The 23,132-nt window shown below is 44.4% G+C and overlaps 2 protein-coding genes across 3 annotated transcripts; both read left to right on the top strand.

The window, feature by feature from the left end:
* The first annotated feature begins 1,108 nt into the window (after window positions 1-1,108).
* Window positions 1,109-14,236, top strand: cab39 (calcium binding protein 39). 2 transcript variants are annotated; one of them, XM_061046118.1, is made up of 9 exons: window positions 1,109-1,604; window positions 5,736-5,891; window positions 6,350-6,514; window positions 7,792-7,910; window positions 9,588-9,756; window positions 10,115-10,174; window positions 11,024-11,089; window positions 11,989-12,132; window positions 12,216-14,236. In XM_061046118.1, the coding sequence occupies exons 2-9, from the start codon at window positions 5,778-5,780 to the stop codon at window positions 12,402-12,404; spliced, it is 1,026 nt and encodes a 341-aa protein (XP_060902101.1). In that variant the 5' UTR covers window positions 1,109-1,604; window positions 5,736-5,777; the 3' UTR covers window positions 12,405-14,236. The 2 variants fall into 2 exon arrangements, with proteins under 2 accessions (XP_060902101.1, XP_060902102.1); XM_061046119.1 differs by lacking the exon at window positions 1,109-1,604 and adding an exon at window positions 3,424-3,923.
* Window positions 14,237-15,437: 1,201 nt separating this feature from the next.
* LOC132980163 (integral membrane protein 2C-like) lies at window positions 15,438-22,746 on the top strand. The gene is made up of 6 exons (XM_061046115.1): window positions 15,438-15,685; window positions 17,264-17,407; window positions 18,208-18,396; window positions 18,910-19,020; window positions 20,256-20,406; window positions 20,626-22,746. Exons 1-6 carry the CDS (start codon window positions 15,593-15,595, stop codon window positions 20,715-20,717), a joined length of 780 nt encoding a protein of 259 aa, XP_060902098.1. The 5' UTR covers window positions 15,438-15,592; the 3' UTR covers window positions 20,718-22,746.
* The last annotated feature ends 386 nt before the right edge of the window (window positions 22,747-23,132 follow it).

The raw sequence follows: 23,132 nt of genomic DNA, 5'->3' as shown, positions 1-23,132 counted from the left end.
TGCAAGAAGAAGAAAACATTTCCATCACCACTATGATGATCAGAAAGGAAGGGGGTTGTCCAAAATACAAAAGTCTGTTGTAATATGAAAGGAACAAAAGGGAGGAACTCATCATAATGAGTGTACTTAAGTTGGGTCATACTGGGTTGAATGACAATGTTCAAACTAGGTGAAAGGAACTGACAAATATGAAAGATGAGGAATCAAGGAAAATGTGGATGTTATCATTGTGCGAATGTGGCAAGGGGCACTCAGGGTTGGAGTACAAGAAACAATAATCTAACTGACCCAACAACACCACCAGGGAATATATAAACACCTTTATCAGACAAAGGCAACACAGGTTCGACAACTGAATCAAGACAGAGGCGTGGTTCCAAAAGAAAATGTAAATTTATTGAAAACTTAGACTGGGAGTATCTGTGAAGAGAAGGGTTTTAGTTAACACTGTAATGGGTTAAATCAATCAATTTAGGAAGATGTATAACAGGTTTATTACAATATAATTTATTTTATTCTAAAATAACACTTCCATTAAAATGTACTTTAAAAGTAGCAAAATGGGAGGGGTAAGTGAGTGGTGCCAGCAGATTACCACTACAAACCACCTAGAGAGCCTAGCCCCACCTACAGCCAGCAGACACTTCATTAAAGGGGAAATAACAAAATAAAAAAGCAAATAAAGCAGTTGGTTCAATTTAAAAACACATAATACAATTTAACCAATTAACAGCAAATCCATAAAAAAACTAATCATTCAAAGCTAAACACTAAATGCACAAAACAGCCACACTAGGCGAAACAGCAGCCAATAAAAGGCCATTTAACTGGATTCACTATTACTCTTACACAAGGTGACAGCTACCCAGACTTCAGGTAAGTCTTTAAGCCTCAAGTAAAGGACCAACAGGAAAAAAGACACTTATCAAACCAGACACAGGACACACAAGGCAGACAGGGGCGCAAAGAACAGGCGGACAAGACAAAACAAGACGACTGTCTTGCCACAGGTGCTTTATATATGGTTCAGCTAATTAAGGGGCTGGACAAGGGGAGGAGCTGACCTACTTTCAGGAGGCTGCATTCAAGACCAACAAGGAAAAAACACTGACTGAGAGAGAGGTTGCAAGAGAAAATCAGAGCTGCACGGCGTGAGTGGAATATGGGAGGAATACAGGACACAGAGGGAGAAGGAGAGCTCTTTTATCGTTATCATTAAACAAGTTTGGCAGGCAAAATGTAAAGTACAGGTAAATGACACGACAGACTGTTGTACAGTAGGTGGCGGCATGTTTGCGATCCGCCAAAAAACACGAGAGTATTACACCATCACGTGCAATGACAGGAGACGACCAGAGGGGGCGATAGACGGCGCTGCTGCAGTGACAACAGCTCGCCTGCCTGGCAGCAGCATTACTAGTTTGATCAGAGAAAGAGGAAACAGTGGCCGCAAAACTAACTATAACGTTACACTTACGGTCATTTATAAACAAGGGGAGGCGACAAGCAAGGACAACCACACTGTTATTGTTTCCAGGAGCACCTGAGGTTCATTTTTCTGTCTTGACGAATCGAGAGAAGGAGGTGAAAACACCATTCACAAGGTATTGTGTGTGTGTGTCATGTTGTGTGTGTGTATGTGCTAACATTGTGGGTGTAATGCTAACATATGGCATGAAAGGTCAGCTTGTTAACTACATTTACTCTCTTTGTGAGTAGAAACGTTTTAACATGCAGTTTTTTATCTGATAAAGTCAGCCACTGCCAGGCCTGGCTAACATCATGCTAGGTTAGCTTGCTAACTAGCCATACTAGTTAGCATACGGGAGAAAACAGCAAAACTGGATACCACACATTAATGTTACTTTCTGATGATTACCTGCTGTATTACATTATGTGAAAGCAGCTTTGAAAGATTTAGTATTTGGCCATCTGATGTCCTCTGTGTGCCGATAACAACAACTTTTTATACAAGCGAGCTAGCAGCCCCAGAGCTAGCTATGCTATGTTGTTTAATGAACACTGATTTAAACTGTGTGGGCCATGTTATCTAATGTTATCAAGCAAATACAGGTGAGCAGCTACGGTGAAGGTAAAATGAAATACGTAGCTTAATTTAGGGCGTTAAAAAGGCGTAAACAATACCGCTGTGAGCGCGTATTTAAGTTGGCAGCCTTCACACCATCACAAAGCAGGCATGGAGAACAGAGAGGGGCGGTGCTCGCTGTCAGCCTCATGTTGGACTGCTTACTGGGAACACTGGGACTGCAACTCTAATGCATTTATTAAAGGTCCAATATGGAATATATCTACAGAATTGAATGCATTACCTTACTATATGATCAGACATTAATGAAACATGCTATGTTGAAGTGCTGGCTTCTCTGACAACAATGCAGCAGCCAGTATGTCCTCCTTCTAACTTTAGATTCTGGTCCTGAATGCTCTGGATTTGTTTGGACCAGAGAAGGTAGGCTGTTTTAAAGCACCCCCACAAGGCAGTTTTGGACGCCCCTCAGTTTGTCAGATATGAGACCAGTTATCAGGTCAAACCAACAGGTGTTGCAGCGATGGAAGCGGGCAAGAGAAGTGGTTCAGATAGAAGTGATTGTACCCGACCTAAAAAGCCTCTGCATGTTTCTAATAAGCTCCACGAGCAGAAACGTGCTCAAACTGGGATCAATATTGGAGATGATTTTGAAAAATGGAGAGAGGTTAGAACACAGAAAGGTTTACAGACCGATGCAGAGCTGGATAAACACTGAAGCTTCAGTGTCCACCACATGACAATACGAGATTCCTAAATTGGGACCTGTGGTTATGACAGGTGGTTTATTTTGCAGTATCACTTTTAATTGCTTCCTTTGTAAAAGCCTTTTGTCAATTTGTTGTCACACTGAAGCAGCTATTTATTTTCTAGCTTGAGATAAATTCTGAATTTGTCGAAAAGGGCCAGACTGACAGTGGGTTTAGTTATATCGATGTTTTTGTTGATGTGCATGCTGAGGGATGGGGTGTGGGGGCCCATTATATAAATTTGGACCTACTGGTAGTGTTTTAGTACTCGAAATCAGTTTTAGTCTCAAGACAAAGTTTTGAAGGTCTCAGGATCAAAAGCATTTTTACCCGGTTTTGTCTCAGTCTTGGTCTTGACTCGGTCTCGATCCCCAAATGTCTTCGTCTTGAATGTGGCCGGGTCAGTGCAGTCTTGAATATGTGTGGGGAGGGGGATCATTGAATCGTGACCCATTGAAATCTAATTGAATTGTGAAGTTCTTGACAATCCCCAGCTCTAATTGAAATCCAATTAAAAATCTTAAAAACAAAATTAAGATTAAAACTAATGAAACCAAACTATTATACCTTGGAGTGGACTTTCCTTACTCTCCACTGGGCCATGCTGGGTTAGGTCATGGAAAAGTCCGGCCCACTCCTTCACTCGATGCCTGATTAGTAACGGAGTCATTGTAGGTGACCAGCTGATTGTGAACCTGCCATATGTGTCTCAACCCTATTTGCGTCACTGACAGTGAAGCGGGTCAGGAGTACAGAGGCGGCTCTGCTGCTGGCTGCTGGCTACATTAACGAGCATTAGCCTCTGCGAAAGACGGATTTGGCCACCTGGTGAAGTCTAGGTGTGTGTGTGTGTTCTAGATTAATAAACATGTAAGCAAGCACAACTGAAGTGCGTGCATGGGTCACCAGTGAATCTGGGGACGTGTTTTATGTTGCAGCTCAGTCACACATGACACATCATATATGAAAGGTGGAGTGCACCTCCCACTTGGGTGCTGCTTGGTTTATATTCCTGGCCCCCACAGCGTTGCTTTCTAAATGTGGACTGCCTGCCAAGACATAAGAGGAAGAGTGTGACTGCTCCAGGGTTTGTGTTCACAGTTTAGAGGATCCCATCTTGGCAACAGGTTGGTGTTATATTCCTCTTTTTAATGCACATCTGAGTGACTTAAGGAGATAAATGTGTTGATGTTTCTATCTTTAAATGTCAAGACATTTGGCTTACAGTTTATATCATTGTATTTCTGTCTTTGGCTTTGGAAAAACGTAGTATTTCTTCCAACTTCATCTACTAAATGGGTAAAAAGAAAGTAAGTTTAGACTGCTGTGTGTGTGTGTGTGTGTGTGTGTTGTACTCATGTGCACTTAAGCCCCAAAGTAAGGTACTTGGGTGGGTCAGGGACTTGTGCAGATAAGAGTTCTTGTTGTGTAACGCAGTTAAATAAGAGTGGCTGCGAGATATGGATGTGACATCTGTCAGTTGCATCCCCCCCTTTACTTTATCTCTGTTTGCCGTGTATTCTGTTGTGGGGTTGGTTTTATCCTGGGTAAAATAGCCGTTGTGGGGTATACTATGAAAACAAGCGTATTGATTTAAATCATCTGAGGAAGTTCATTGACAGTGTGTTTGCTGGAGTTCACTGTTCAGGGTGTGGGTCAAACAAAGATCTGAGACTATGTCATGGCTGATGATGTCATAGCAGACACAGCATGATTAATCATTTACTAACCAGACCAGAGTATTGAGCTGATTTTAATATTTCTAAATGATGCTTGGAAAGGTCAGATCTAGATCACTTTTTCCTGCATGTTTCCCCATTTTGCGTTTTTATAGAGATTTGTTTGTTAACACAAACAATTAGTTCCCTACAAGGCCTCAACCCACGCTCCACACTCGGGGCTAGCCGCCTGCAGAGGAGGAGCTAATGGGGCATTTCTTTGGGTTTCTTAAAATGTGCCAGTCATGAAACCATTCCCTGCTTAAGGTGACCACAGCAGAGTAATATTACTCTCAGTTTAAAGCGCTGGGCTCCAGTGGTGGAAAATTGGCTGGCCAATAGTACCTTTTTTGGGGATAAGCTCCAACAGCAATACCTGTTTTTCTCTCGGGGTCTGCTGTCTTTTTTGACGCTCTGTAATAGGGATGGAAATCTGAGGAAAAGCCTGAGAGCTTAAGTTCAGAACAAGAGGATCCAACGGCTCTGTTATGTTGTGTTGTGTGTGGGAAATTTCCCTAGCTGCGTTTGGTTCCTTTTCATCCTTTGAAGGAAAGAGGCACTGTATTTGATTCAAAGTTATCCTTGGCTAACATTTAGCAAAAAATAGTTTGCTAACATTTTAATATAGTACAGCAAGACTGGTGGTTGTCTTTTTCTATCCCTTTTGGTGGTTAGCATGCTTTAAAGATAGAGTCAGTAGCTTCTTCCTAAAAATAAAATACAGATTACACTTATACTAAAGTAAAGCTGCTCCATCATGTGGTGGTGACTGTGTCTGCAGAGACCCTGTCCTCTGACTGGATTTTACTGTTCTGGTTTGTTTTGGTTGGGAAAGGTAAGGTTTAGGAGTAAGGTAACTTTATTGGTACCCGTAGGTAGATTTTACAAGCAGTAAACATACACACTATGTCCTGCAGAGAGTGAGAGCTTCTGGGGGTGATGAGCCCAGCAGGAGGGGCCCAGTTTGAATGTTGTGTTTACAACCTGCAACACACATGTCTGCTGACTCTACCTTTAAGTCTCTTCTTCCTTTTTTTTCAGGTTTTCTTTTTGAGCTTTTTCTGTCTTTATTTGGAGTGGTTACAGTCAGAAATCAGGGAGAGAGACACAGGAAAGGAGCCACAGCTTGGATTTAAATTCGAGCCGTCTGCCTTAGCTAGCAGCACCCCTCTTCTTCTTCTTTACATGTTCTGATCCAGTTTTTGTCATGTCATTCCTCAGGTGGACAGTCCGCTGCCTGGTTGCTCGTGGTAACGCTCCGCCATGCCTTTCCCCTTTGGCAAGTCCCACAAGTCACCGGCGGACATCGTCAAGAACCTTAAGGACAGCATGACGGTGCTCGAGAAGCATGACATTTCTGACAAAAAGGCAGAGAAGGTAGGAATCATGCCACTCGATTTGTTCCTCTTTACCTTACTGGAGTCATTCACTCTGAAATGTCAACAGGATGTCATTTAAATCACATTGTGACTTGTTTGAATCATTATTTGCTCTTTGGTAGTTTTTTGTGTCGGCTAGGTGACAAAACCATCCCCATACTGGTTCTTTACAAAGTTAAGAAAACATTAAAACATTGACTTGGTCGATATAAGATTGTAATAAAAATGCATCAAACAGCAAAAAAAAGGGGCAGCAAGATGCTCTTGACTAATGTGACTAAAATCGCACCTCCTGTGATGTGACTACTGCACATTCACTCATTACAATTGTAATGGTTAGACAATATGGCCTCAGGCAATTCTTATGTGTTTAATAATAAAAGTGTCTGGTTTCCACAAGCCTATTTTTCTATATTGCTCAGCCTTACCTGTGTGTATCATGTGCATGTGATTCAGGCCACAGAGGAGGTGTCAAAAAGCCTGGTGGCCATGAAGGAGATCCTGTACGGGACTAACGAGAAAGAGCCCCAAACAGAAGCAGTGGCTCAGCTAGCCCAGGAGCTCTACAACAGCGGCCTGCTCAGCACCCTGATAGCAGATCTGCAGCTCATCGACTTTGAGGTGAGACTTCATGCGTCACAGGAGTGAGAGAGAGAAAATGTTTAGTCAGTGCACTTGAGACGGGAAAGTGGTTACCGTAGCTATTTTCTAGCAAATTTCAGGACAGTCTGCATCAGAAATCTTCCTGAGTTGCTTAGTCACACGTGTCCCTCATAGAGTGACGTTTTCCCTGTCTTCTCTTTATGATAAGGATGCTTTCACACTTGCACAAAACTCCTGATGTTTTTGAGGTGAGCTGCATGTGTGAACGCAAACAGCCAAATTATTCTCTGTGGAGTTTCTCCCCCAGCCTCTTAGTATTTTGTCTGCGTAATGTCAGAGTGAGCTGATGTGAGAACGCAGCAGGATATAATCAGGAGAATTCACCTGGAGCGAGTGGGAGGGGGTGGTGACGCCACCTCTACAATCTCCACGCTCTAATGAACCTGCTGCATTATGTTTCCTGTTCTCCAGTATGTTCTTCTTCACTCTTTAGTTCAGATTGTGATTCTGTTGAGCTACACGTAGCATTGATATAAAGACACATATTCTCTTTATAGCGTCGTATAGAGGACTCTGCCACTTCGTCCACCACTTTATACGTCATGTCTTACCTAAGAAAAACTGACTCCGCCTGAAATTCTCTAGAAACCTGCCAATGTTGACATGTTGATAACTCAGTGTCTCACTGCAATATGTCAGAGTGGTGTGGTAACTGCTGCTGCAGGCTTCCCTGACTCATCCTATCACAGCATGACTCACCGTGTAGTGTGAACTCTCTCTTCCTCTTTTACCTTCTCTCACCCGCCCGCCATGTTCAAAAGTATAGCTGGTAAAACAAAAATCCAATTACAAGTGTGTAACCAGGGAGAGAGAGAGAGTGGGTAATGACATGCGGGAAAGGAGCCACAGGTGGGATTCGAACCTGGGACGCCCGCCCAGAGGACCAGCCTCCATGCATGGGGCGCTCGCACTAACCACTGCGCCGCCAGCACCCCAGAGAATGTTTTTTTTTGTGCCATTTTTGCACAATGTTTTGTTGTTATTAAGACTCTATGATCTTAGCTATTTGTCATTATCTTTAGGAGAAATCTATCTTTCCTCTCTGCTCACCAAAGCACTGAAAATGAAAAAGAAGGCTGATTGAAACAGCATAGATTTCTGTATTAAAAATACAGTCGTTCCTTATTCTGCATGTTTCGACACACGTGTGGGAGTGTGTTTCAAACCTTTGACCTCTGTCTTTTGTAATCTTTGATTTCTATGCATTAACTTCTTCTTTATTCTGTGACCTTCAGGGTAAAAAAGATGTGGCTCAGATCTTCAACAACATCCTGAGGCGTCAGATTGGCACACGGACACCTACAGTGGAATACCTGTGCACGCAGCAGAACATCCTCTTCATGTTGCTTAAAGGGTAAGGAGGTCCATGAACATTAACACTAAGAGTGATCCTCAATCCATCATTTAGATTCTCATTACCCTCTTGATCTTGTATGTCCAATATCTGTCAACAAATAAATGAAAAGACTAACAGCGTCCCCTCAAATAGGAAATGAGAGACACAGGTTGTCTAACTGCTGTTTAAAGTTTGATGTTTGGGGGGTGCGCACCCCAGAGGATGTAGTCCTCGACACAGGTGGCCAGGATTTTAGTCAGACCTGTGGCTCCTGTCCTGAATCATTCCTCTCTCTCTCTCTCTCTCTCTCTCTCGCTCTCTCTCCCTCCCTCCCTGATTTCCAACCCTAGCCACTGTCCGATCTCTACAATAAAGGCGTTAAAAAAAGTTATTTGATTAAAAGTGAAATGTTTTTGTGATTTTCAGTTGTAGTTCTTTTAGAAGAAAGTACTACATTCCGACTGTTCAGACTGCCGTTTCAAGCCACTGTGATGCTTCACCTGCAATCTGAATGTCGCTGACGCGCAATGGGGTGATGATTTTCCCCCCTCTGAACCGTCTTCAGAGGTAGTAACAGAGGCGTTGCAGAGACGAGACAGTTACATTGGAGCCAGCGGGGGAGCACAGGTCTGATTGTGTGTGTTTGTGGAGCTCCCGCTGTGTCGTACTTCTGCAAATGCTCACACCCAAAGTGACTTCACAGACTTGGACCTCAATATTACGCAATCGTGGAATCAGTATGAATGTACAAAGACATGATGACGGCTGAGCTTAGTTCTTAAACGCAGAGGGCTACAGATATTTGATTTGGTTCCTTGGCTGAATTGTCCTCCAAATTTGGGCTGCAGAATAAATCGCAAGAGTCTAAATTTATCACGATCAAGAGCCTATGATATGTATTTCTTACTCAGTATGTGCACATTTAACCGGATTGATGGAGGCCCATGTTTAGTGGCCATGCTTCAACACCAGGAAGCCAAAGCGAACGGTCCGCTACCCTCAGATGAACTGCTTCCAATTTAGTGGTTTAGAGAAAAACAGCTATTGTGTAAACATGAAGAACAGCAGAACAGTTGTAGCTAACGTGCACTCTTTAGTTTCTGTGTATTTACCACACTTAATTACGTTATTTGTAATTTTGACCAAAGTAACCAAACATCATGCAGACCTCATATGTGCATAAAAACACACACTGCATTCATCCGGTTTGATTTTCTGTATTTTTTCATATTGCATTGTCAGCTTTTTCCAAGATCCTGCAGCTCTACTACAAATCTTAAGAAGTATAAAAGAAGAAGAAACAGCCTTTTTATTGCTTGTAAATATCCAAGTATGTTACAGTCCACAGGAAAAGGGTGTGCTCACTGCTATAGTTAGCGTGGACCGTTGGTTGTTTTTGGTGTAGTGATGCAATAGCCTTCACCAACCTTCCTGTCCTCTAACCGCTCGGGGTTCGGTTTCTTGGAAAAGGCCAGAAATACTAGAATGAAAAAAAACATGCTGTCCTCCTCTGCACCTCTCCGCTCTGTTAGCTCGTCTAAAGGGGGGGGGGGGGATATACAGAAACGTTTATGATGATTACGGCTTAACAAATTTCCATATCTGCTTTGTTATTTGTTTTGAATGAATGAGTGTGTGTGTGTGTGTAAATGTATTCTGCTCCAGTATGATGACAAGTCCTTCTGGTGTGTGCAGGTACGAGTCTCCAGAGATCGCCCTAAACTGCGGGATCATGCTGAGGGAGTGCATCAGACACGAGCCGTTGGCCAAGATCACACTGTGGTCGGAGCAGTTTTATGACTTCTTCCGATACGTGGAGATGTCCACATTCGATATCGCCTCGGACGCATTTGCCACTTTCAAAGTAAGTCGCCTAACTTGTTCAGCTGTTGGCGCCTGAGTGGGGCGTACACTGTACTATTTCAGACAGCCATTTTAAGTAGTACAGCTGATTTTGAAGTCGGGACGAATTTCAGCCCAATTGCACGTCATTAATCGGGAAGTTGATCACGGCCTGATCAGCTGCTCTCGACCGGTCTGATGATCTTTCTGGCATGTTTGATATTTTTGTCGTACGACTGCACACAGTGAGAGCAGAGCCACGAGCCGTGAAAATTATTTGTTTCTTTTTTTTTCTCTAAAGATAATTCCCGCCAAAATGGGAGGAGTCACATCCAAAATGTTTACATTTCTGTCTCCTAATCTGAACCGTCTGTTTGCAGGACCTCCTCACAAGACACAAGCTACTGAGTGCAGAGTTCCTGGAGCAACATTACGACAGAGTAAGTCTATAATAAACTGAAACCTGATATTAATACGGGATGGGTTACCCGAAGTTATTCATACCTTAAATCTGCTCCGTGGAGGAGAGGAAGTACAGCGTCCTGACTGCTGACGTTTGTTGTCAACATGTGAAAATGTTCTGATGTTCTGTGCATTGAGTGGTCAGACGACTAGAAGGCTGTGAAGGAACTACACATCCCATAATGCATTGCACATGATCCCTCTTCTTCTTAAATGTAAATTCAGTCGTTGTTATCGTGTTTATACTGTTCACTAGCCTGCTAGCAAAACTATCCCTTCGCATCTACACCGAGGGGGGGGACATTGTCATGGTAACAGCGAGCTCCACCAATCAGAGAGATTAAAACGAGGTTGATATCAGACAAACTTGTGTCTCCTAATGGAGCATAAACCATCGTTTCACACAGGTAGCTCGTGGTCAGTCTACCTGTGATGGTTATGACATCATGGCTAATAATCAAATCCGCTATGGAGAAAATGAACGGGATCACACTTGAGCCCTGTTCGGCGCTGGGCCTTAATTTGAAGTTTTGGAGTGTTTCAAAAAACCACAAGATGAACGTTTCTTTGTTCTTCTTCCGCTTACATAAATTTAATCTGTGGCTTTCACGGCGTCCCTAACAATCCCTAACCGATCATTATTGACATCATATGTAGGCGTTGGAAACAAAGGCGACGACAGTCTGCGAGGGCTAATCTTTAATTTTCCTATCACTGTGTTGTTATACAAGATGTAGAAGCCTCATGAAAACCACCACTTGGCAGGTTTTCTCTCCCCTCCCTCTCTCTATTATACCTGACTCTCTCTCTCTTTTCGCCCTCTGTAGTTCTTCAGCGAGTATGAGAAGTTACTCCACTCAGAAAACTACGTGACTAAAAGGCAGTCTCTGAAGGTAAGGGACCTGCATGCTCGTGCTAGTAAACACGTCTCATGTATGTTATGTTGCAACTCTATTCAGAGAGCTATTTAAAGATGGGGGCTGTGCAGAGTGTTGGATTTCTGCAGTGCACTCCATTTCCATCACCTTGTCATGACCGCCATCTAGTGGTGGCAGCAAGTACATGTTTGACATGCTTTTGCACTAGGTTTATGTCTTTGACCTCATTTAGTGCCAAGTTTAGTTTCATGCATTTTATGATTCAGAAGCCATAATTTGTATTTGTGCATACCAGGAGACAGTTACAGGAGATCTGGCTGATAACTCTGCTCCTGTTTACAACCTTTTAAAAAGTGAAGCCTTGCTCCTGCATTGCTCTGTGTACAGTAAGGCCCATAAGTGTCCACCTAGCGTTTTCTCCGAGCAGAAAAGCGCTGGCTGAGTGCTGCAGAACGTTTGCATTAAGCCTTGAGAAGAAAAGCACTGCATGTCTGCCTGTCTGCCTGTCTCTATGACAACAGTCTGTTGACAAGGGCCGCTGAATGACCGACACTGATCTGTCACTTTTTGTTGCATGTTTTATGTTTGAGATCGTTTATTTCCCGATCAGGCACTAAGCAAACAGGATGTTACAAGACACAATCTGTAGGCGGAAAAACTTGAGGGTAAAAAGAAGGAGCACTTGGAAAAAAGACGCTGAGTGCTGTGCTTTTTCTCTCGGCGAACACTCTCTCCTCTTTGAAAATAATTTTAAAAAGACGCTGGCACCCAGTAAATAACGCTAGGTGGACACGGGCCTAAGGTAGCTAAAAAAACAGAGGTGCAAATGTACAAGTGACGGCATCAAGTTAAGTTAGAATGTTTTTGGCTTTCCCACAAATTAATCTTTATCTCTGTCTGTCACTGGGATCCAGTTACTGGGAGAGCTGCTTCTTGACCGGCACAATTTCACCATCATGACGAAATACATCAGCAAGCCGGAAAATCTCAAACTAATGATGAATCTGTTAAGGGACAAAAGCCGCAACATCCAGTTTGAGGCTTTCCACGTTTTTAAGGTAAGCAGCTTTGCCTATATCTTTAAATTCAGAACACCGCCTCTGCTCATGCTAACGTGCTCGCCCTTTTCCTCCACTGCCAGGTGTTTGTGGCCAACCCAAACAAGACGCAGCCCATCCTGGACATCCTGCTGAAGAACCAGACCAAACTCATCGAGTTTCTCAGCAAGTTCCAGAACGACAGAACGGAGGACGAACAGTTCAACGATGAAAAGACTTACCTGGTCAAACAGATCAGGGACCTGAAGAGGCCTGCCCCACAGGAGGCCTGAGGAATGGTACAAGGGCAGGGGGGGGGGGGGGTTTGGGGAGCCACCAGGATCATGTCTGGACCAACACCCAGACAATGTCCGCTTGACGGATCCATCAGCAGCTGCTCTTCTGGCTTCTGAACAAAAAAAAAAACGAGGAAACATGAGAAAACCCAACTTATCAACTCATCAGGAAGTGGCCAACTCCTCGCCTCCTCCTCGAACGCTTTTTTTTTTTTTTTTTTTTAAGTCTTATTCCTTCAAAAGAAATAATAGATGTTGCTGCTTCCCTGCACATTGAGACAGTCAAAGTATATTCTAAAGACAACAGTCCGTCAAACAAAGTGACAGGAAGTGTCAGTTTAAAGAAAGCAGACTTCCTGATAAACAAAAGTTAACACGTTTACACACATAAAAACCATGCGCACACACACACACACTGAAACAATATCGGCTAACTCCTTGGGATGGGAATGGTACGAGTGAAGTTGAACATTGGTGTGTTTGTTGCATGCCTTGAGATGTGATGATAGATCCACGGCTGGACTCGAGTGTCAGCTCTGTTGGCCCGCACGGGTAACGCACGTGCATCACAACAACCGCTAAAGCTTCATCCCCTTCAGAAAAAGCAACAACAGTGGTTCATTTTAACAATTCATTTGGACAAACTCTCAGAGGCCATGACACAGAACCATGAACCTCCCGTGTGCTTTGTATTCGACGCAGCACTTTGAAGCACACGAGGAAGCGAGCGAGGGATGCATTTAGGTCTCTTTATTGTTTTTGGGACGGGGTGAACATGTACATATGCCTTTTTTTTTGCTTTGTAGATTTTTTGTTTAACCTCGACATATGAATATATATTATATATATATCACCTTAAACATCAGGTTTTTGGTTAAATTGTTATCATTTTAAACAGTAAAAGAAACAAGCGAAGTGATTTTGTTTTTTTTGCATTTCATTTTGCTGCTGCTGGTGGATTGTGTTGTACATAAGCGAGGGCCAGCTCACGGATAAGATAACAGTTTGTGCAGCAGAGGAATGTCATGGTGTTAGCTCTGGATCTGTTAACCTTCTTCATCTACATTTTGAACATGCGGGAGTGTGTGCTTTAGAGGGGAGGGGGGAGGGGTCGTTTGGAGAGCATTAACAGAAATATAAATCCTGTGTTTGTGCACTTTGTGAGGTGCTGAGTGATCAACATCAGCTAACCAGAGTCGAGGGCTGCAGGGATTCCCGCTCCCCTCGACGCTATCATTAACTCTTTTTATTTCTCATTCTCGCCTCTTTGCGAGGGGCAAAAGGAGGGCTGCGTGTCCTCGCGGTGAGCGTGCATCAGCGGTGAACTCCTCTTAAGGACACAACGTGGAATATGACTCCTATTTTTCTCCTCCTGTTTGAGCCTCCCTCTTCATAGGGATTATAATTCCAGTACAATTGAGTGTAAAGCATTGTGGGTAGCAGAGTAATTGGGGCATGTTGGGCTGTCCTCACGGTGCTGAACAAAACAGATTTGTTCCTTTACAGCGAACAACCCGGCGTCATACAGAACCGTCTCGGTGCAGACGACGGCACTGCTCAGATCGTCTTCAGCTCCTCCCATCAAACACATTGAACGTGCATGTTCCTCCGCTGGCTGTGCATGATGCTGTACTAGAGGTGTTGTACTGGAATTGTTTACTTTTTTTCCAATATTTAACAACATTGAAATGTCAAATTGAACTCTTGGCTGGATGCTGACTAACTGGGACTCACTTTCCAGCAAAGAGCGTGTGGGTGCTTTCAGAAGTGTCAAAGGCCTGGGCCCTACAAACGAAATAAAGAAACAACAACATTTGGAATAAAATAAAGCTGTGGTCATTTTCTTTAAGTGTGCAGAAATCACAATAACAACTCCCTCGTAATATTCCGTAAAAGCTTGGTTTCATGAAGGGAGTACGCGATCCATTTTCCACATCTTGTTCCTCTCCTAGTTTTATGACACAACACTGTCTCTCGTTTGTGTTTTTTTAAGATACAAGTCCTTTGATATGATTCAGGCTCTCATCTTCTCCCAGAGCATCTCTGTCTCAGCTCTCCAGTCCTGAGCCACACCTGATGGACCAGAATCTGTGTAAGCGTTCAGCAGACCGTGGGGATCTAGAAGACCTCAAATGTAGTTTTGAAATGACCCAGAATGAACAAACCCTACCCTGTCAGGGGAGTTCAACCAGGGAGCTATTTTGTGATCTTAATACTGAGATGCATGTCTTAATTGTTTCTTAAATAAGTCATCCGTTTTGATTTGATGAAGCACGAGAGTTATGCTCAATATATGACTGCAAACAGACGTGTTGTATCTGGTTGTCTGGAGGTTTAGGGCTCGCCTCACTATCTGATATTAAGACCCTGACACACCAAGCAGACGGCAAAGAACTAGACACCGCAAAAACTAGGACGAAGACCGCTCATGGATGGTTCAACTGAGACCGACGATCTCCTTGGTGTGTCAGGGACTTTAGGTTGCCCGAAAGGATTGTTTTTCTTCTGGTGCTGAGGGGAGCTTGACTAATGCCACGAATAGTCGATTTTCATGAACTCATAGTTACTTTTTAAGTTCTCTCTTTTTTTCCCCCCCCAAATAAAAGCAGACATGCGTGAGGGCGCTTAACCGGGGGCTAGACAGATTTGTGATGGGGCTATAGCGCCCCCTAGCCACGGTGTAGTGCCGTGCTTGGTTGAGACATCCTTTTGAGTATGGCTACCACCATGAAACTGATCTTCACCATCCACCGGGTGACCATGTCCATGTTTTATACATTCCATGAAGGCGCCTTATAGTGAGAAAACAAAGCTGGTTTCCTCGTTGTAACAGATTAAGTCATCTTTTTATATGGAGAAAACAATCTTTGTTACCCCGAGATAATGACATATGGAGATGATACATTTGCACGCCTTTAAAATGGTGTGCGTCCCTTTCACAGTGATACTGAAGCTACTCAGAAAGCAGCGAAATGCTCCTTTAAGGGCGCAGTTAAGAAAAAGAAAGACAAAAAAAAAACAGCCCACTTCCGGTTGGATGGAAAAAAAAAGAAACAAGACAGAGGAGCAGCAGTGAGAAGAGGACGGCCTGACGACGAGGTGTACCTATCGACAAGGTGTCCAGCTTTTTGTTCACACTGACGGAGAGAGGGGAAACCTGCAGCCTGACAGGTTTTTAAACAGCCATGGTGAAGATCAGCTTCCAGTCTGTCTCGGGACAGAAAGTGGAGAAGGAGAATGATGGCGACAAGACCGAAATCCTCATTCCCCATCCGATGGTGAGTAACGCGTCGGTCATTGTTGTGCATGTCTTCAGAATAATTCCTGTCTTTGTCCTCCTGACACAATGCTACCGCGATGTGCTTCCTGCTCAGCTCCAGCTCTCCTGCCTGCATCCTGCACCTGCACAGACATCAACAGCAGGGCATTTTGACAGCATCTGTCGCCATTTACTTGCAAACAAAACATGCCATTACTTTGCTCCTTTCCCGTGCACCAGTTCAGCCTCCTTTTTGCAAGCTTGATGCAAGTGTATAACATGCATACTCTTCATTTAGGACTGTGTACTGTAATAGATTACAAGCAGAAAGCAAATGAGGAATGTGTATTTCTGGGTTAGCTGTGGAAGTTGCATTGAGGCTGACAATCATTTAAATGTATGGGATGTATGTTTTGTATGGTATTTAAATTACTTCCTCAAGAAAGGGTTCAATGCCAGAAATGTACAAGATTCAGCTGACAAAATGGCAGGGAGGCTGGTGCTCGCAGCGCATGCAAGATTATTTTTTCCCAGCTCTGATGGAGGCAGAGCAGAGAGCAGTGGAGTCCTTAACTTTGCAGTAGCAGCACCCTAGCATCCACCTCAACCCTCGTTAAAGATACATGACCTTGCCCCCCCCCCCCCCCCCCCCCCCCCCCCCCCCCCAAGATGATGCACCATCGTGGAACATACCATATAGGACACGAGGCATGCATTTAAAGAGGATTTAGCAAAAGTGCATTTTCGGGATGGAGTGGCTGTGTCTTTAAAATCTGCTCCCTGAGATGTACTGAACAGGAGTTTGTCGGGCCTCATGGTGTGTCACGCTGTCAGCTGGTGTGAAAGAGCCCTTCTCTGTCTCTGTGTGGTGGGAGAACACAAAGTCTCAGACAAGTGTGTGTTCGCACAAACACAGTCGCCACCGTGTCCTTATGCCCATTCTCTCTGCGTCCAAATGTTTCCACAGAGAGCAGAAACGCTGAACACACACAGAACACACACTGTCCAACGTAGGTGCAGACATGTACCGCATTCTTCTGAAGACAGATTGTGAAACAGGAGATGCTTTGACCCTTTTTAAAAAAAAAATGATGCAACATATTCAGACAGGAGGATTGTCATCGTTGTTCTCTGAAGTTTCTTACAATAGCTGTGTCTTTGTCTTTCTCATAATCGTTTGATCCTCGTACTCACAGCTAAGAATAGCAACCACAGTTTTAGAGCCACTCTTCTACAGAGCCGTCGCCTCAGCACGGCTACGGCACTCATTGAGCTGCTTCTCTGTCTGTCATTATTTCAGTGAAAGGAAGCGCACAGTCACTGAGTCGCTACTATCTGTGTGTATCTGTGTGTAGTGTCACTGTGCCCACACAGGTTGTTGGACTCGTGGCACCGTCAGATGGGCTGCTAGACTGTAGGCGTCTGGGAAAATTACTCGCCCACCATCTCCGACTAGATTTCAACAACACGTGCTTCCTCATCTCTTCCTCTAGCTGTGCTCAGTGCTATTTATTCCTGTTTGAAATGAAGCACTGCCATTTGAGTGAACTCTTTGTTTTCTATATGTGCATTCAACGTGTGTGTTTGTGTTTTCCAGGATGAGGAGGAGCTGGTCCTGCCGCTGCGCCCCAAAAAGTCTCCCCTCAACGGCCTGTGCTGCCTGACGTTCGGCCTGGTTGTGTTCATGGCTGGTCTGGTCCTCGCCTCCATTTATGTCTACCGCTACTACTTCATACCTCATGTAAGATTTGGTTATTACGACAAGATTTTATTAGTTACTGATGATCTGCTGATCCTCATTTTAAAACAATCCCCAGACTAAAGGTGGGCAAAGTTTCAGATCATGAGGTAAACGTATGTTGGAGTAATCCCAGGATGAGTCTGCAGAGGGCGCTAAAAACAGCTTATTCTAAAAAGTAGTTCCCTGATATGAAAACAAGAATTTCACCAGACGTCTTCAAGCCTCTATGTAGGCCGGTGAAACCTCTTCCATAGACTCTCTTCTCCCAGCACTGGAGAGCAGCCGTCCCCTGGCAGCCCTGCAGCGTTCTGCCCCAGAGAGCTGGCCAATCAGAGGAATAGTGGGCACGTGGGGAGGGGGGGCCTTAAAGAGACAGCAGCTGAAAGGAACTGTTTCTGGCAGAGGCTGAAATGAGGATTTTTACTAACGACAGTATCAGATAAATAAGGAGGATTTTGAGCTGTGAATCCTGCAAAGCTGCTCTATAGCTCTATGCATATTTCACAGACTGACAACATGAAAGGTGAACATGAGGAGGAGAGGGGATCTTTACGTTAGTTCAGTTACAGCCCTCGTCTCAGATTTGTTTTTTGTTCAGGTCGGTACTGTATGAGAGGAATATTTCTGCTGCAGACTTGTTTTTAAGTGTTGCAGCTGGTGTGTTGATCTACATTCTGTGTGTGTGTGTGTGTGTGTGTGTGTGTGTGTGTGTGTGTGTGTGTGTGTGTGTGTGTGTGTGTGTGTGTGTGTGTGTGTGTGTGTGTGTGTCTGTGTGTGTGTGTGTGTGTGTGTGTGTGTAGATCCCAGAGGAGAACCTGTTCCACTGCAGGGTGCTCTATGAAGACTCTGCGTACGCCCCGCTGCGAGGGCGTCAGGAGCTGGAGGAGAATGTTGGCATCTACTTGGCCGACAACTACGAGAAGATCACCGTGCCCGTGCCTCACTTCGGAGGCAGCGACCCCGCTGATATCATCCATGACTTCCACAGAGTGAGGACCCAAACACACACATACAAACAGAGCAATGTTTCCTAACATCACTAACTTCTAAATGGCCTTCATATTACAGAAAAAAAAGACCTCTGTCTACAGCCATGGTACCGGCCCTTTAAGGTTGGACTTTGCATTTAGCTTAGTGCTCAGGACAACATGACGACAGCGCTAACATCCTGATGTAAAGCATGTTGGTGTGAACATCATCTAAACATTGTGTCTTGCTGTTCAGGTTTTTTGATGAATGAATCTAATGATGGTGCGAGATGTAACGTTGGCAGCTCACTTATGTCTGCAGGATTCATCCTGAAAGAATCCGGTGCCAATCAATCCAGTATTCAGTAAGATATATCACAGGTCAAACCAAAATGGCGGACGTAGGATCCAGCTTACATCTGCTCCTAGCTGCGGTTATTCACGTTTTACAACAAGAGGAACCGCAACATCAGCAAAAAAAAATCAATCCTTGTGCTCATACATGTTTTTAAAAAAAACTGCTTTTTCTTCAAGGGACTTACCGCTTACCACGACATTGCTCTGGACAAGTGCTACGTTATAGAGCTCAACACCACCATCGTGATGCCGCCACGCAACCTTTGGGAGCTTCTAATCAACGTCAAGGTAACACAGCTTATGAAAGGTTGTACTTGTAGCCTTCACTGTTTCCTGTTTGGGATGTTCACGTTTGGCGTTAACAAACAAAAACAGAAAACTGGTGAAGAGCGGGTTGAGCATACAGCCTGAAGGCCAAGCTTTTTATTTGCCTGTCGAGCTACGGGTAGTGATAGAAAGAATAAGAACGCGATCTGAGTTTCCTCCAGTGGGTGTCTGGAGAGATGGGGTGAGGGGCTTGCAGTAGAGCCACTACCCCTTCCCATCGAAAGGAGCCAGTTGAGGTGGTTCGGACGTCTGATTAGGATGCCTCCTGGACGCCTCCCGGTTGGAGGTTTTCCCGGGCACGCCCAGCTGGGGGGAGACCTCGGGGAGGTCCCAGAGCCCGCTGGAGGGATTATTTATCCCTTCTGGCCTTGGGAACGCCTCAGAATCCCCCAGGAGGATCTGGAAAACGTTGCTGGGGGAGAGGGACGTCTGGGTTGACCTACCTCGCCTGGTCCATGATCAGACCTCGGTTAAGGGAAAGAAAATGGATGGACAGAAAGGTTCTATGTCTCCTTGAGAATAGCTTGAATTTGAGGCAGCGTGACAAATGAATCCAGGTGTCTTCATAGATTTTGCAACAGACTCTGTCATGTAGTGTCTCTCCACCGTGGCAAACTAACAGCTATTACACAAATGAGCCTTTAAGGCTGGCGGGTGCAGAGAGTCGTCCAACCCAAGTTATGACTCAGGTTTGCATTCAAAGAATCAATAATCAATAAATCCATCTTACGCTAAAAGTTGTCTCAACAACGAGCTGCAGACGCTAGCAGAGTGATGTTTGGGGGGTGGTAGAGGGGAAGGCGTTAAAAGCACTGTGTCTCTTAATCACATTAGTGCATCAAAGTGAAATCCTTCATATTGTTTCTGTAAGTGAAATTTAAATATCTGGTTTTAAAAACGGTACACGTACACAGAGAAGCTTCTCAGTTACAGCCACATGAGTAAACCACTTTGAGGCCGTGAGAGTGAAACGCTTCATCTTTAGTGAAGTGAGATGTACAAGCGGGATTCACAACATGGAGAGTACTAATAGCTTCCTGGTTTTGTACTCTCTAGCTCTACTTTCACATAAATATCAACATTGTTTAGGAGAGAAACACTCGATGAGCTTCGTTTTTGACCCCCCCCCCCTTAGTGTTTCTGTTGTTAAAGCTCTCTCTGGACGCTCGTTGTAATTGCACTCGTCTCTCTTGCAGAAGGGAACATACTTGCCTCAGACCTACATCATCCACGAAGAGATGGTGGTAACAGGCAAAGTGCACAACCTGCGTCAGCTGGGACCGTTCATCAACCGCCTGTGCAATGGAAAGGACACGTACCGCTTGAGCCGCCGTGTCACCCGCAGGCGTAAGTAACAGCTGATGGAGGGGAAAATGTAAAAAAATAAAAAAAATAAAAAAAATGTATCGTGTAAAAACTCCCCGAGTCGGCTGATCGAATGTGTCGCTCTGAGTTTGTGTTTCAGGGATGAGAGCAGCGTGAATGTTTTCAAATGTTGTGATGAGATCTGCAGGTTTTCACATCACTGATCCGCTCTCTCTCCGTCTCATCCTGTTTCCCTCTCAGGCATCAACAAGCGCGAGGCCAAGGACTGCCACCACATCCGTCACTTTGAGAACACCTTTGTGGTGGAGACGGTTATCTGCGATGAAGCGTAAAACAACGACGGCCACCCGTGTCACCCCACCCACCCAAAAGTGCACATCTCCATCTCTGCCCCAGCCACTGTAGCATCCTCCTGTGGATCCGATCTCGTCCGAGTCGCACTTTACTTTTTATTTGCCTTTGATGTCTTTTGTAAAAGATTTGTTCTCATTTGAACCCTGCCTTTGTTCTTGTTTTTCTGGATGTCCCATAGGTAATATTTACCCCGACATGTGATGCAATACTAAGCTGCTCGTGTTATCACAGGACTTTCCTTGTGGCACAGTCTTTGAAGCCAATAATGAACACAATTCCAACACCTCCTCACTTCCTCCGGGGATTTTGTCTCTGTTGTTTGGGGAGATGGCTGTCTCCCTGTGTTGTCAAGGTGACGGTACTTTGTTGTTTCTCTTGTGCAGGAGGTGTCTCTTCATTCACGTCAACACAGACTTCTGTGCAGAGCATGACTGCGCGCATTCCTGAGCAAACTTTATTCAACCCTTTCTTCATTTTTTTTAGAGTATCATGTAACTGCTGACGACTTGTTGCTTGCGCATTTACCCTCCTGCTTGCCTGTTGCATCCTCGCTTCACTTCCTGCTTTTCATGTCTTTCTTAAGAAGCACGCTCATGGAAGTAGATGTAGAAATCGGCTCATGATGCATCAGATCATAGATTATTGAAATTGAAGATTGTAGTTATTTTTTGATGCTGCCATTAGTCGTCATCTTCTGTTCTTTCATTTCTAAACATTATATAGTCATAGACATACACTGAGTCCTAACAGCACGCGAGGGATATATATATCTTGGCGTATCGCGCATGATGTCCACACTGCATCCGTTAAATATTGAATCCTCTGCTATGACACGTAGTGCTTCTGAACTGAAGGTGGACAAACTGAAGCGTTTTGCTTTCTATTGAGGAGCTGTTGACTCAAATCACAATCCCGGCACATACTCCGTGCGCGCCGCGGTCCGTCAGCGCCGAGCAAATACGCCGCTGCCCTACCACTCAAGTCAAGTTGTGTTTCCACAGCGAGCGCAGCGGTCCGTCTCCCGGAGCGTGCCACCAGTGCCTCTGTTTCAAACACGCTGCGAGGAGCAAAAACGGAGTAGCACGGAGTAGGCTATGTGCAGATTCGGGGGCGCGTCAATAAATGGCTCGCGGCGACCCGAAAATAACTTTTTTCTCCGGTGCTGACACAAGTCAGAGCTCAACATTTTAATCACGGATGAGGATATTATTGATGCACCACTCTCTCCACTTTGTACAACAAACTAATGAGCTCTGTTGACTGAGTGTAGTGTTTCCCCTACCATTATATTAGGGGGGTGCCCCCCCCCCCCCCCCCCCCCCCCCCCCCCCCTGAAGGTCAAGTAAAGATTTGTTTTTGGGCTTTTTGTGCCTTTATTGTAGAGATAGGATAGTGGATATAGTCGGAAATCAGGGAAAGAAGTCATTTAAGGATACCTTTCCGATACAAAAGGACAGCTGTCATTAAAAGTAACACATGAACACCAAGATTCCTTCATGTCGGCTTGTCCCCACCCCCCAACGCTGTAAACCTAGGGGAAACACTGTAGTGTCAGCCCCGTGTGGAGCCCCCCTCCTTCCTCGTCCCTTGTCCGTCTACGTGAGCAACAGAGAGGAAAACAGAAAAACGGCGCACCATTTTTGACACTATATAAACGTAAACAGTAGAATCAGGCTGATTTTTGACGCTCACTCCCGTCGCGTGCTGTTAGGACAGGCTGTAAAGCTTTTTTTTTTTTTAACACACCTTCAACCATGGCCTCTGTGAATACTTTTGAACAACGTCCTGGTTTCCCTTTGCATGTGTAATCTATATGAGCAAAGCAGCACTGTTAGAATGTTTTGTAAAACAACGTATAATGCCTTAGTCCAGAGTCTGGATTAAAGTCAAAGCTACCAGAAATGGGAGCACAATACATGGGATGTTAGTTTAACAAACAACAACAATGTTGAGCTGTACATTTTGTTTGCCAATGAAATCTGTCTGTGAATAAAGTCGTGAAAATAACTCCCTATCTTTTGTTTTATCACGTTAACCTTGTGTAGAATAATCCAGCATAGCAGAGGCGACAGCTGCAGTCAGGATGTTTTAAAAGATAAATGCAACATTCCTATTCATAGGCCGGCTGAATGGAAGCTCCTAATTGGCTCAATTAGGTGTCAAGGTCAGAGTGCGGTCGCCATTTTGATGCACATGAAATATTACTGGAAATACAGCGGGATATGGGTGACACATTTTAGGCAACCAGTTGTGGTGATATGTTTTGGATTAAATATTTCTCTGCATTTGGATAGTTGGTACTCTTGGATATTGTGATCATGAGAGTTCAGTAAATCTTTAAATAGTGAGTCTAAAGACAGTAAAAACTCTTGTTTCTTTGCCGATGGTCTGAC

The sequence above is a fragment of the Labrus mixtus genome, chromosome 9 (assembly GCF_963584025.1).
Source record: "Labrus mixtus chromosome 9, fLabMix1.1, whole genome shotgun sequence".
Lineage (NCBI taxonomy): Eukaryota > Metazoa > Chordata > Actinopteri > Labriformes > Labridae > Labrus > Labrus mixtus.
Note: the sequence above shows the minus strand (reverse complement) of the source record. Positions and strands in the feature narration are given on the sequence as shown.